Raw genomic sequence first — 14,064 nt, forward strand, 5'->3', positions numbered from 1 at the left:
ATAGTTTTTGACTTAAGACAGATGGAGATGGGGATGGGGGAAATGGGGAGAAGTTGATAAAAGGGTGCAAACTTTCCGCCATGAGGTGAATAAGATCTGAGGCTCTAATGTATAACATGGTGACTATAGTTGATAACACTGTACTGTATAGTTGAAATTTGCTAAGAGAGTAGACCTTAAATGTTCTCAGCAAAAAAAATGGGGAGATAAACATGTGAGGTGATGCATATGTTAATTAACTCAATGGGGGAATCCCTTCACAATATCAGCATATATCAAATCATCACATTATACACTTTAAATGTCTTGCAATTTTATTTGTCAGTTATACCTCAATAAAGCTGAAAAAATACAAATGTAGATGTGTCTCTGAGCTGTGTTTCTCCAACTTAGGACAACTGCAAGTATGTGCCAAATTCCGGCCAAGAGGATGCAGACGGAGATGGCCTTGGAGATGCTTGTGACGAGGATGCTGATGGAGATGGGATCCTGAATGAGCAGGTAGGTGCCTGCTTTGCTGGGAGGGCCTATGAATTGCCACATACCAGGGATGGTGGAAGAAAGGCCGTGAAGTCAACTATTTATATTAATCATCCCGATTGTCTGTTTCCATGCCTGCGTTCCCATAACACTGCAATTTTTTATTCTAAGATTCTGAAATGTTTATAAAACTGATGAACTTGGGCCTCCTGAGTTGCGACATCTCATGCCAGTCGGGGGAAGGTTGGCTGGCCTCCACCGCAGGACCAGGCACACAGTGGGGATTCAGTAAAAGTCAGAGTTAATGTCGGTCTTTTGATCCTTTAGGATAACTGTGTCCTGACTTACAACGTGGACCAGAGGAACGGTGACAAAGATATCTTTGGGGATGCCTGTGATAACTGCCGGAATGTCCTAAATAATGACCAGAAGGACACTGACGGGGATGGAAAAGGAGATGCCTGCGATGACGACATGGATGGAGATGGTGCGTTTGTCTTGCTTAGTCTTTTACTTGGGACTCATTTGTCCTTTTTCCCCTTGTTCTCTCTTAGGAGCAGGAATAGAATGACTGACTCTGAGGGCCTTCCCGCTCCAGGGGGTTCCACATGGCCTGTGCCTGGCGGCCCCAAGGCCCACTTGTTTCTGTGGAAGAAGAACCCTGGTGTTCTGGGAACTCTACATCATTGCCAGAAACTTTGTAGGAATCCCTTCGAGCAGTGTCTTGTCAGGGATGTGACTTTGTAGGGCATCTGTCTTCCCAGACTGTAGCTTTCCTCCCTCCCCACCATCCTTCTCATGCATAAGGGTCCTGGAAGTGGAGGATTGAGGTAGAGGGGCTGAGCAGGGTCATGGGCCGCAGCCCTGGGTCAGGCTCCTCCTGCAGAGAATCGGGCATTTCCCAGGAGACTGGGAAGAGCTGTCAGGCAGGGCGGCTGCATCACCCAGCTCCAGGGTCCACTGAAGGGGCCTCGTATTGTGGTCTGTGTGAATAGCACTTCTGGAGCACAACTCTGGAGCCTCACAGGCCGTGAGGAAAGACGTTTGTTCCTGTATAGCTTCCGTAACATATAGATGACTATCATCATAGTATAGGCTGGATCCGATAGTTTCTGAAAAACATATCACAACACAGGACCTTGAAGGAATTTTCTTTTAGAAATACACTACACCCACCACTAACCAACACACACCCCACACTCCAGACTATTCACATGTCTCTAAAACACAACCCCACCTTCTGTAAGCCTGACTGATGGTAAACCAGCTCAGTGAAACAAACAAAAAATGCCCCGAGTTGTAGCATTTGCCAGTTTCCACTATGTAAATACCACTTCCACCATCACTGGTTCCAAGGTACCAAGAGGAGATGACATGATTGAACGGGAATCTGGGGAGAAATGGGTATGACTGGCCTGACTCCAGCACACCACTGCCTGAGCCCCGGGGCCCTTGTCATAGCTCACACACCCGTGAGGTCCTCCCTCTCCAGGGTCAGCCCACCTAGCCCTCATGACCCCCTCATCCGGTTGCAGTGATAGCCCTTGATATCTTCAACAAATTCTAACTCAGTGGATAAATGCCTCAGGTCACTCTTCTTTTTTAAGCCTCCCAGAATCCATCCTTTGACATTACCTCCAGGTAACTGCTGGAAAAGGTATGGCTCTCTGAGGATGACCCAGGCAGACATTACCTACTGTGTACCATGTGCTGGCCTGATCTCTACAGCACCTGGAAGTCTGTGCTCCAGACCTTTCTGTGATGTTCGCCTGACTCAGGGAAGCATTCCTTTCTCATAGGAATAAAAAACTTCCTGGACAACTGCCAGAAAGTTCCCAACCGTGATCAACAGGACAAAGATGGTGATGGCGTGGGGGATGCCTGTGACAGCTGTCCTGATGTCAGCAACCCTAACCAGGTTAGTAGGATCCAGGGGAATCCAAACTCTAGGCTGAACTGCCCAATGCAAAGACTCATGTAAGACCCGTGTCTGGAAGAACCCAGCAGAGCCCGCCAGCCCAGTTCTTTGCTGTTGCCTTATACCTAACAGCAGAGGTGGTGAAATTGTATACTTAAGCCTGGAGGTGATGGGAAGAACATTACAGGAGATCTGAGACCTTCTGGACTAACCTCACAGGCTGTGAAGTCCCTGTGAGGTTAGGAATAGGAGTTTTGGGGGTTTCTTAAAATTTATTTGGCTGTGCAGGGTCTTAGTTGCAGCACGTGGGCTCTTCGTTGCTGTGTGCGGGATCTTTAGTTGAGGCATGCAGGATCTAGTTCCCTGACCAGGGATCGAACCTGGGCTCCCTGCATTGGGAGCACAGAGTCTTAACTGCTGGACCACCGGGGAAGTCCCAGTAATAGTTTAATGATGCCCAAAACAAGTTGTTTTTTTGCTGAAAGGAAAATGCAATGTGGAAATTAACCATTGGGAGCCTCATGTCCCTTTCATCCCCAAATCCCAACAACAGCCTATGTATGGACATTTCAGATTGGGTTCAATCAGCGATGTGCTGTTTCCCTTCTCTCTCCTCCTTCCTGTCTGGATAATTGGGTATGATGTATCACTTATTTTTAAAGCCCTGAGAGAGGGGCATCATTATTGCCCTCTGACTCACTCCTATTCTGGCTCAATTCCAAAATGCAGAAGCAAAGCAAAATCTGTTTGCCTTGTCCCCGTGCCTGTGGCTGGCTCCCTTCCGACCCGTGCCAGAGTGCCACGTCTCCACCTGCCACCATGCTGCCCCAGCGCCCTTCTCCAATCAGCTCATCTGGTGTGTAGGCAGCCCATCCTTGGAGCTTGATATTTTGGAAGGCTTTTTTGAAAATTCAGCATTGTGCCTACACCAATATGGTGTTGTCCTTTTGCAGTTTGCACCACCCCAATTCCAGAGAAATAATTCCTGAGATCCGGTGATGATGGGCTGGGTCTGCCTTCTCTGGAACATTCTGTGCAGGCCCAGGGGTAAATAACACGTTTTGTTCTCTTTGCAGTCTGATGTGGATAACGATCTGGTTGGGGACTCCTGTGACACCAATCAGGACAGGTATGGCATGTTTCCCAGCTGCACAGCGCCGATGAAAATTCCAGAGAAAGTTTTCTCTTTCAGAGCTCTCTGTTGCTACCATGCTTTGGGATCTCTCTGGGCAGATTGAGTTGCTGGAGGGACAATAGCCCTGTCTTTGGTCAGGGTCACTGCACCTCCATGAATGGGGGAGTTGACGGTACCAGGAGGGGCCACTAGGCACTCAAGCAACTGAGACTCTATCACAGGAGAGGCGGTGTAGCATCATGCTTTAGAGATGGGCTCTGGAGCGACACAGCTAGATATAAATCCCAGGTCCTCCATTTACACATCAGCTTACCTTAGGCAAGTTACCTCATCTCTCTGTGCCTCCATTTTCTCATCTGTAAAATGGGGATGGAAATGGAATGTAGCTCTTAGGACTACTGTGAAAGTTGAGTTAATTTATGGAAAGTACATATTACAGTTTCTGTTGCATAGATGTTAGCTCTTTTGCTGTTATATTCTTTCAGCTCAGGAAAGCTTCACCATCATCCCAAAATAGAGAGCTGTCAGTGTGCTGAGGGAATCACTGTTATTTCTTTGTCCTTGGAATTTTTTCTTTCAGTTTTCTTTATTTGGGTGGAGTTGTTCTATGCAAATGAATGTTGTCAGCCCTTCTAGCCCCACATGGATGGAGTCCTACGTTAAGACACGGGGCTGGATCAGATGCTATAGGAACATCAAAAATGTAGGCATGGCCAGCTCTGCCCTAGAGGTACCTGCCGTCCAAGACTCTAAACCCTTTCATCTCTGTAGGGAATCAAAGGGGCAGCAGGACAGGGATGAGAGAGGGAAAGGAGTCTAAAAGGCAAAGCAGGAAGAAACGTAGCTGCCCTTCTCAACCTCTTCTCAGAGGCTGCCCTACAGGCAGCAGCTCCCAAGCCCAACCTTGCTCAAGGACAGCTCCTATCAAGTCCCATCTCTTTCCTTGTGCTCCATGTCCTTGCTGCACAGTACATGCCAGCTAAGTGAACGTCAGCATACTTCTCAGTCTCTGAGTCTCAATTTCTTCATCTGCAAAGTAGAGAGAACTAAATGCCAGGTGATGGTAAAAATGAAAGATAATGTAGGTAAAGCTCCTACCTCCAGTGCTGGCCCTCAGGTGACCTGCAGAAAATGGTAACTGGGGTATTATTGTTATCACAGCATGAGGAGAGGAGAGGCAAGTCGGTGACAGTCTGACATAGGATGTCTCCGTTTTTGAGGGGAAGATGGGACTGGTACCCTGACAACTTCCCTCAATAATGTATATCAAGAATGTTCCCTGTTGAAGGTCATCCTGCGCTCTCAGTGCCATCTAAGTGATTTCTAAAATATCCTGTCCCACCAGCCTCTAGATTTTCTGCCTAAAATAAATAACTCATTCCACTACATCTTAATTCCCACAAACTTGAGGACAGAAACTGCTTGGTTTTGCATAAAAATGTTCAGGGCTATATGGAATGGCTGCTAATGGAAATAGCTCAATCTTATGATTTGGAAAGCAGCCCTGCCACATGCCCAGGAATTCCACTGTTGGAGTTCTGTCACCTTCTGCCTGTCGGGGTTGACCTCACTTTCTCTGGGACCCATCTGGGAAGCACTGGCCTGAAGGGCATGGACTGGCCCCTGGCTTCCCTTCCTTGTCCCGTTGTGGACGGCGTGGGGCAGTTGCTGGTTCAGGACGGGCTGTGGGTGGCGCCCGTGAAAGGAGTATCTGCTCTAATCCAGAGTAGCCGTGGGAGGCCTCCATCAACTCAGGGAAGCCTGGGGACAGGGCAGACTCACCCTCAGGTGGCCGTTAGGCCTGGAAAGAAGGAATGTCAGGTGGGCAGAGAATGAGGGTTCTGAGAAGTGCGTTAGCCCAGGGCCGAGCCCAGCCTACGTGCTCAGTTCTTGGGAAGGGCGGCCCTGCTGTTCCTCCCCTTCTCCCTGTGCATTCACATCTGACGCTTCTCAGGCTTACTGGCTGGGCATGGTGAAGAGTCATAGAAAAGGAAACACCATAGGGCTTCCCAAGAGCCAGTCACTTAGAAGTGTTTTTCTTATATTAAAATGTAACATGCAAAATTCTAATCACTTAATCATTTAATCCTCCTAACAACCCTGTGAGGTAGGCTGTTGTTATTCCCATGGTACAGGGGAGGATGCTGAGCCATAGCGGGGTAAGTGTCACGTCCAGGGCCGCACGCTGGTACGCAGCTGAGCCAGGACTCAGAGTGGGCAGTTTGGCTCCACTGCCCCTCACTTTGTTCCCCTCCCACTTTCTCTGTCGGGGATCACAGTCGTGCCCGGGGGCTGAAAGGAGCATCTGGTCACAAAATCACAGAAATTGGCCCTTATTTTGAATAGAAAATGATCTACTTGTTTCAACAGGTTGGAGAAGTGGGAAATGGTCTCTGAGGCCCATAAGGCAGCCTCATCTAAGGACCTGTGGGTTTGATAAAAGACCAAGCCTGGTTAAGACCCCGAACCCAAACTCTCCCTCCTGAGAACTGGACTCTTCGTGTCCTCTGCTGAGCTGGGACGCAAACCCCTCTCCTTTCTCCCACAGTGATGGAGACGGGCACCAGGACAGTACAGACAACTGCCCCACTGTCATTAACAGTGCCCAGCTGGACACTGATAAGGATGGGATTGGTGACGAGTGTGATGATGATGATGACAATGACGGCATCCCGGACCTGGTGCCCCCTGGACCAGACAACTGCCGGCTGGTCCCCAACCCTGCCCAGGAGGACAGCAACAGTAAGTGGGCTCAGCCCAGGGCTCCCTTCAGCCAGGCACGTGGTGGCCCAGCTCTGCCAGGGCAAGAGCTGCTTCGGCGCAGCCCTGGGGTGAGACCACACGGGGCAGGGAAGCAGCCACGTGCTCCCCACCGGGGCTCGGAGAGCTGCTCCACCATCTTGCTCATGCCTTTCACCAGAGTCACAGAGCAGGAGCAGGAGGGAGGGGAGGGCCCCGCAGCCCTGTGTGGTGCCTGATGCCTGCAGGGGCCACGCTGTTAAGGAGAGGTACGCCCAGAGCCAGAAATGAGACAGCAGAGTGGTGAGGATGGTGGTGAGCACGGAGGTGCGCTGGTGAGGCCACGCCCATCCCAGTATGCAAATTCAAATTTTAATACCATCTGTCAGCTGGACAAAAGACACTGGGCGATATTCAGCCTAAGGATCACTGTAAATTATTCTTAGAGAGATTTTGGTGACCATAACTTCCCTGCTTTTTATGCGTCATAGTCCAGAAAGTACTGTAGACATTTGCTTATGTAAGGTCAGGCTTAAGATCCACCAGTTGGTGAAACCCCTGTCCTAGAGGACAGCCAGGATTTCCTGTCAGGTCAACTTTGAAGTGCACTTTTCTTTTTTAAGTTTTTTTTTTTTTTTTTGATGTGGACCATTTTTAAAGTCTTTATTGAATTTGTTACAATATTGCTTCTGTTTTATGTTTTGGTTTTTTGGCTGCGAGGCATGTGGGATTTTAGCTCCCCGACCAGAGATCGAACCCACATCCCCTGCCTTGGAAGGTGTAGTCTTAACCACTGGACCACCAGGGAAGTCCCTTGTCAGGTCATCTTTGGACAGTTGCCCTCCACTCTGTCCCTAGGAAGTCCTTTTGATCACCTGCAGTGGGGTTCACCAACCCACCACGAGGACTCCGGGGCCGACTCAGACACGGCTGATTCCAGGACTCCTCGCTTCACGCGGAGCTGGGTCTTAGGCTCTCTCTGCTCCTTGCCCAGCCCCTTCCCCATCACGGAGGGGGTGGCTTGGGGGTAGTAGGCATTACTGAACTCCCCCCCTCCTCCTCCACCCCCGCAGGCGACGGCGTGGGGGACATCTGCGAGACAGACTTCGACCACGACCAAGTCATCGATCGGATCGACGTGTGCCCAGAGAACGCAGAGGTCACCCTGACCGACTTCAGGGCCTATCAGACGGTGGTCCTGGACCCTGAAGGGGACGCCCAGATCGATCCCAATTGGGTGGTCCTGAACCAGGTGAGGGTCATGCGGTTGGCACCGGCTCAGCGTTGCCTCTCGGCACATGCCCTTCTGAGAGTAGTGGGTAAATTTTGCGGGTGCCGACCTCGAGCCAGGCACTGTTCCGCGTCATGTTTGTTCCTCTCAGCAGCCCTGTGACAGAGCTTTTTCATTAGCCTCGTTTTACAGATGATGAGCTCGAGTGTTACAAAGCTTGAATGATTACTCAGGGTAGCGCTGCAGGTAAGCAGCTAACATTGCTGGAATCGGGACCTAGGCAGTCTGGCCCTAGAGCCGTGCTCCTAATCTCTGCAGTAGATGCTCCTGTGTGTCCTCCTCCTTGTGGCCCTAAAGAAGACAGGCACAGAGAGGCTTAGTAGGTTTTCCAGTGTCACCCAGGAGGTCACATTCATTAGAAGCATATGTTCTCTAATTAAGGGTTTATTGACTCAGCTTAAGTGACAGTTTTAGCAAAACTATTTCTACTTAGCTTTGAGGGTTTTTTGTTGTTTTTTCCTAAGTGTATGCTTTCTTTGAGCACGTAACAAGGTAGAGCAGTTCCTCAGATAATGAAATCTCTACATGGAGGTCTGAGGTTCTGGGCTTCTTTGAGATTATTCTACCCCCTCTAAGGTTAATCTTAACCTCTTCAACTCTCTCTGCAGGGCATGGAGATCGTGCAGACCATGAACAGCGATCCAGGCCTGGCAGTGGGTATGTCCAGGGCCTCATCACCACTGGTACAGAATTCACTCTTTCCAGCTACTCGTGTGGTTTGTCTGTTTTTCTCATCTATTTTGATCTTTACAGGGTACACGGCTTTTAATGGAGTGGACTTCGAAGGGACCTTCCACGTCAACACCCAGACGGACGATGATTATGCTGGCTTTATCTTCGGTTACCAAGACAGTTCCAGCTTCTACGTGGTCATGTGGAAGCAGACAGAGCAGACGTACTGGCAGGCCACCCCGTTCCGAGCTGTTGCAGAACCTGGCATTCAGCTCAAGGTACTCATCTCCCTTTCTTCTGGGCCCTTCACCCGCCTTCTAAATTCTGTGTTCTCCCATATGGCATTTATTCATCTAAGGAATTGATGCATTCGTGCCAGCATTCAAGTTAGTTAGGGAACACTGGAGCCCATCCAGGGCCTTGCCTTCACTCCTGCGTACAAGCTACATGCTTCCCTCTGGATGACTGATGGTGAGAATGTCAGCCCCAGTAGGGCCCAAGAGTTGGGGAAGATTTGGAGGTACATCTTCAGGCACACTCTTTTGGAAACTGGCTAATGTGTTTCCTCAATGGGGCCAACTTTGTACAGGAGGGCTGGAAGGCTACCTCTGTCACTCCTGCTGGGAGGAAGGGCAGACTTCAGAGCCCTCATTGGCCAAATGTGGGGCGCAATGGATTTGCAGCAGGAAAAACATGGACTGGGTTAGTGGAATACTGGCCAGTGCGGATTACTGAAAGGTTGGGGGGAGCATCGCAGTAGAAATGGCACCTAAGTGTTTATGCTTTGTGTCCAGATCCAAAGCCACCAGATTGTAACCGTGAATTCCCACCCCATCACCACCCCAGGGATGCAGGGTGCAGGAAGGGTGGTCTGTGCATTCTGTTCTAAGACCTCGCTCGTGTCGTTGTCCAGGCCGTTAAGTCTAAGACGGGTCCGGGGGAGCATCTCCGCAACTCCCTGTGGCACACCGGGGACACCAGCGACCAGGTGAGGCTGCTGTGGAAGGACTCCAGGAACGTGGGCTGGAAGGACAAGGTGTCCTACCGCTGGTTCCTGCAGCACCGGCCCCAGGTGGGCTACATCAGGTAGGTGCAGCGCCCCCTCCTCCCTGTGCACTTGAAGTAAAGTGCATCCTCCTCCTGCATCGCGGAGCCTTTGCTTCCCTGAGCAGAGGGTCCCCGAGGACACGCTGGGACCTCAGACTCCCAGAAGAGAGGTGGGAGGACGACACCCGGCTCAGACTGACCGCCTGGATGGTAGGGCCAAACTGGGGGTAGAAGGACCTTCTGTGGGGGAGGCCTTGGCACCGGGGCACCGGAACGGTGATTCCCCTCTGCCACGCTGACCCGTGTGAGGTGAGACATGCACTGACTCTCCCATCCGCATCCCCGTGTGGTCCCTCTGGGCCCTGTATCATCACTTACCCACAAACATTTCACGCTGCAGTGAGTGAGTCCCTCACGGTCTGATAAACTCCACGAGGGCAGCACCCATGTCTCATTTTATCTTGGTCTCCCCAGTGCCTGACACAGTGACGGCACGTCCCACCCTCGGCATGAACTGACCCTCATGTGAGCCGATGTAATCTGCCTTATTTCCCTGTAGGACTATTTAAAAAACAAACAACTGTTCTCAGAAGCTAGGATGCCTTAGCACTACATCTTTGAAATTTAGTCGGTGTACTTTTTCTCTCTCATTCCTCAAACTTACAGATCAACACCCATGCCAGCTTATGTAGCACTTTTAGGAAGGGTGCTGATTACTTTCTCCTGACCGGGGGCAAGGAAGCTGCTGAGTGGAAAAAAGCGAATCATGAGGGCTAATTCATATTTTGTCCTTCTTTGAGACATTACATCAAATGTAATCTGTCTCACAGTAAGATGATCATGTTCTCAGCCCTATTAAGCTTAATGCCCCTTTTTTGACATATTTTGAAATGCCCCCTCTGTGTCCCAAAATGAAATCATAGAAAATATAACCTACCTGCACATATTATTTTAGAGAGTCAATCTGATCCCTAATAGAGAAATAATAATTTATAACAAAATCGTGTAAATGCTTGGACACAACCAAACCCAACACAAAATGAGACAGACACTGGCACCTGTGCCTAGAATCACTGCAGAGGCGATGTCCTACTACAGATTAGTATGTTGTGGACACAGCAGTGGTATTGCCAGCAGTGATGTGACTTTCTAAAATGGTGAACAGCTACAGAGAAGGACAAATATCGTATGACATCGCTTATATGTGGAACCTAAAAGGTACAAATGAACTGATTTACAAAACAGAAGTAGAGTCACAGATGTAGAAAACAATCTTACGGGGGCGAAGGGATTAAATTAGGAGGTTGGGATTGACATATACACACTACTGTATATAAAATGCATAACTAATAAGGACCTACTGTATAGCACAGGGAACTCAATATTCTGTAATGGCCCATGTGGGAATAGAATCTAAAAAAGTGGATATATGTATATGTATAACTGATTCACTTTGCTGTATAGCAGAAAGTAACACAACATTGTGAATCAACTATACTCCAGTAAAATAAGTAAATAGTGAACAGCTTAGTTTTTAAACAAAACAAAGTACAGTTGACCTTTGAACAATTCAGGGGACCAGTTCCAGGACCCCGCCATGGATAAAGATCCGCAGATGCTCAAGTCCCATAGTCGGCCTTCCATATCAGCGGCTCAGTATCTGCAGAGTCAACCACCTGTAGATCACATAGTAAAGTAGTATTTGGGAAAAATCCACATATAAGTGGACGCATGCAGTTCAAGCCTATGTTGTTTAAGGGTCGACTGTACTCAGTTTCTCAATTTACCCTGGAAAATCAGTTAATACCAGTGCAAAAAATACTTGATGTTCACAAGTGAGAGAGAGTTAGTTAGGTTCTAAGCCCAGATAAACAGTCTCTCCACCTACCCAAGGGTCTGGAGGAGCACCCCAAAAGTGTCTGGATGCAGGACAGGTTTTGATTTTTCTCTCCAGGGCCTTGTAAGCCACCCAGCACTCCTGGCCTCTGTCACTAAATGCCACGGTGACGACAGCTCAAAATGCTCCCACAAATTTCTAAAACCCTGCTTAGGGAGTGTTGTCCCTCCCGAGGAGAATCATTGCTCTGGGATTCCACCAAATGTTATCAGTTCGACCTAGAGAAAAGCAGTGGTTTTCAAGCATGATGTCTGGACAAGGTAACTCACTGGACAGTGAAGTCACAAAGCCTCTTGGTCCTGAGTCGTATTGTGATTTCTCTGTAACTCATCAGCGAGTACCCATCGAGTTGAACTCAGTGCCCAGCATCATGCTAGGCCTTTGGAGAGACGGAAGAGGGGAGGTGTGGACAGGTGGTCCCTGACCTCATGGAGCTTCCAGTCTCATAGGGAAACACAGCAGCGGGAGCGCGATCCAGGTCTGCGAAAAGTGGAGTATGAAACAGAGCAAAGACGCAGGTGGATAAGAAGTGGGACCCCTAGGTCTTATGACAGGCGCTTCCCCCAACCTTGGTTTGAGACCCGCTCGTGGAGACCCGCTCTGGCTGTGTTGTCCGCAGGGTGCAGTTTTATGAAGGCTCCGAGTTGGTGGCTGACTCGGGGGTCACCATAGACACCACCATGCGTGGAGGCCGGCTCGGTGTGTTCTGCTTCTCCCAGGAAAACATCATTTGGTCCAACCTCAAATATCGCTGCAATGGTAACGTACATTCTTGTTACTGCATAATATTACTACTAGAAAAAACTCAAATAATGCCACCCTATTGTATAGCACACATCCCTTCCAGAAGCCGCAAGCTCATGCCACATATTCCCGAAACCTGAGAATCCCTGTGTAATCCAAGTAAAAGGTAGATCTCATTTTTCCTATTTGATAGATGAGGAAATTGAGCCCTAGAGAATTAAACTCCTTGGCTTAGGACGTGGGTTCAGTGAGAGATTCAGGCAGGTTTAATTGACAGGCAGCCTTCATTTTCATACAGCTCACACATAATCATAAACTCAAAATCCATTCTGCGTGCAAATTTTCTTTAGGCCTGTGAATGAGCACTCCTGGGCTTTAAGCCAACAATTTGCAAAGCAGCCTGCGGTAGAAAATGGCTGCCGGGGGGGTGGCGTGAGGTGGTGTCTTTGGGGGCCTGCTGGGTGGGCTGACAGCAACCCCTACAGGATGCCTCCCAGCGTGAGATGCACCAGGATGCGGGCTGGAGGGAGCCTTCCTAATCCCCCTGTGCCTGTTCTCCTTTGCAGACACCATCCCAGAGGACTTCCAAGAATTTCAAACCCAGAATTTCGATCGCCTGGATAACTAAACCAAAGAAACAATCCGTGACTGCTTTTACAAACACTGAAACCACATATTTTTTAACTTCCTACAACTTTCTTTATATACACTGTGGCTTTCTTTTGCCCACCCAAATATACCAAACGTTTTATATGAATGTAGCAATAAAGAAGAGATAATTTCTAAAAACCGTGTTACCCAGACATCGCTTGCACGTGGCTCAGGCTTTGATGATGTGTGTGCTGTTCTCTGTGGTGTCCACGTTCAACTTGCCAGGGGATCTTTTTTCCTCAGACGTGAGACTGAGCGCATGCATCAATCAAAAGGCTCAGGCCAGAGGTCTCATCTTCTGTCTCTCCAGTTAGCTTCACACAGAAGCCTAACAAACAGTCCCGTGCTCACCTCAGCAGCCTCCTTATTCTGGGTAAGGAGCCTCAGAAACACTGCTCAGGGACACCTTTCCTATGAAGACTTTTCCTGACCCATCCTGGGGCAGATTTGTCCAGTTCCTTCTGTTACCCTCCCCACCTCACACACACCTTCTGCCCAGACTTCTGTGCTAGCACTTTCAACACGGTTATTGTGCTTATTTATATATTTGGCTCCCCCTAGTGGAATATTAGCTAATTGAGAATAAAGGACCATGTCTTAACTACAGTCTGTATAATCTGAGTGCCCGGCATGGAGTAGATATCCAGTAAATTTTTTGCTGGCTGGCTGCACGAATGCCTCTTAAGTAATAAGGACAATAGCGTATATGGATCATGTAAGCCCTCCTACAACTCAGAAAGCTGCTCACAACATACACTCTATCTGCCGTGGTATCAGAAGCCTCGCTGTATATACGGGACAGAAACTTGCCTGATTTTTGTACTAGCCTTTCTCCCATTCCATTTGTTAGGCAAAGATCCAGGTAAATTTTTATAAATTGCCTTAGATTTTTGTTTAAAGGAATATTGCTGGGCAGTAATATAGTCTCCAAATTCTAAAATTCCTGGAAATATTTTAAATCATAAATAAAGGATAAACACTGTGACCACTGTTTTATTATGAGTTCAGTAGTCAGAAAACACAGTGGCACATGCATGACCAATATGAGATGTGCAGGATTTCGGGCCACCTCTCACATGTAAAGCCTACAGATGGAGGTTGCCTCAAAAGTCAGGACTTAGACCTTCAATCAGGGTCTTCAGTGAGTGGACAGAACTTAGACCTGTCTACCAATTATTCCCTCTGCTGACACAGAGGGAATCTAGTCTCACAGGCAGATCCTGCTACAGGAGCTGCCTTCCCAGGATCTCTGGGCCATATTGCTGTCGTGACACCTGTGGTTCCACATCTACAAATCTTTCCCAGTTCCAAAAAGCCCAGGAAGGAGAAGTAAATTCATATGGTTGGAGATTGTCATCTCTCAATCTTCCCCGCTTTCCTTGCTTTTTGTATCCCACTGAAAGGTTATTTCCTGAGCCCCGAGGGCCTCCAGGAGCTCTCTGGCCCTCCTGGTCCCCACCCACTCTGTGGTAGAGCTACATTATACCTTT

The 14,064-nt window shown here is 48.8% G+C and overlaps 1 protein-coding gene across 1 annotated transcript in view; it reads left to right on the plus strand.

The window, feature by feature from the left end:
- Window positions 1-12,821, plus strand: part of THBS4 (thrombospondin 4) — a 53,809-nt gene extending 40,988 nt beyond the window's left edge. The window contains exons 12-22 of the mRNA XM_061189393.1: window positions 394-501; window positions 808-967; window positions 2,280-2,398; window positions 3,475-3,527; window positions 6,082-6,275; window positions 7,346-7,524; window positions 8,172-8,220; window positions 8,317-8,513; window positions 9,149-9,321; window positions 11,799-11,938; window positions 12,490-12,821. Coding sequence (XP_061045376.1) covers window positions 394-501; window positions 808-967; window positions 2,280-2,398; window positions 3,475-3,527; window positions 6,082-6,275; window positions 7,346-7,524; window positions 8,172-8,220; window positions 8,317-8,513; window positions 9,149-9,321; window positions 11,799-11,938; window positions 12,490-12,551 — 1,434 coding nt within the window. The 3' untranslated portion in view covers window positions 12,552-12,821. The remainder of the gene's footprint in view (window positions 1-393; window positions 502-807; window positions 968-2,279; window positions 2,399-3,474; window positions 3,528-6,081; window positions 6,276-7,345; window positions 7,525-8,171; window positions 8,221-8,316; window positions 8,514-9,148; window positions 9,322-11,798; window positions 11,939-12,489) is intronic.
- The last annotated feature ends 1,243 nt before the right edge of the window (window positions 12,822-14,064 follow it).

The sequence above is a fragment of the Eubalaena glacialis genome, chromosome 4 (assembly GCF_028564815.1).
Source record: "Eubalaena glacialis isolate mEubGla1 chromosome 4, mEubGla1.1.hap2.+ XY, whole genome shotgun sequence".
In the NCBI taxonomy this organism is placed as follows: domain Eukaryota; kingdom Metazoa; phylum Chordata; class Mammalia; order Artiodactyla; family Balaenidae; genus Eubalaena; species Eubalaena glacialis.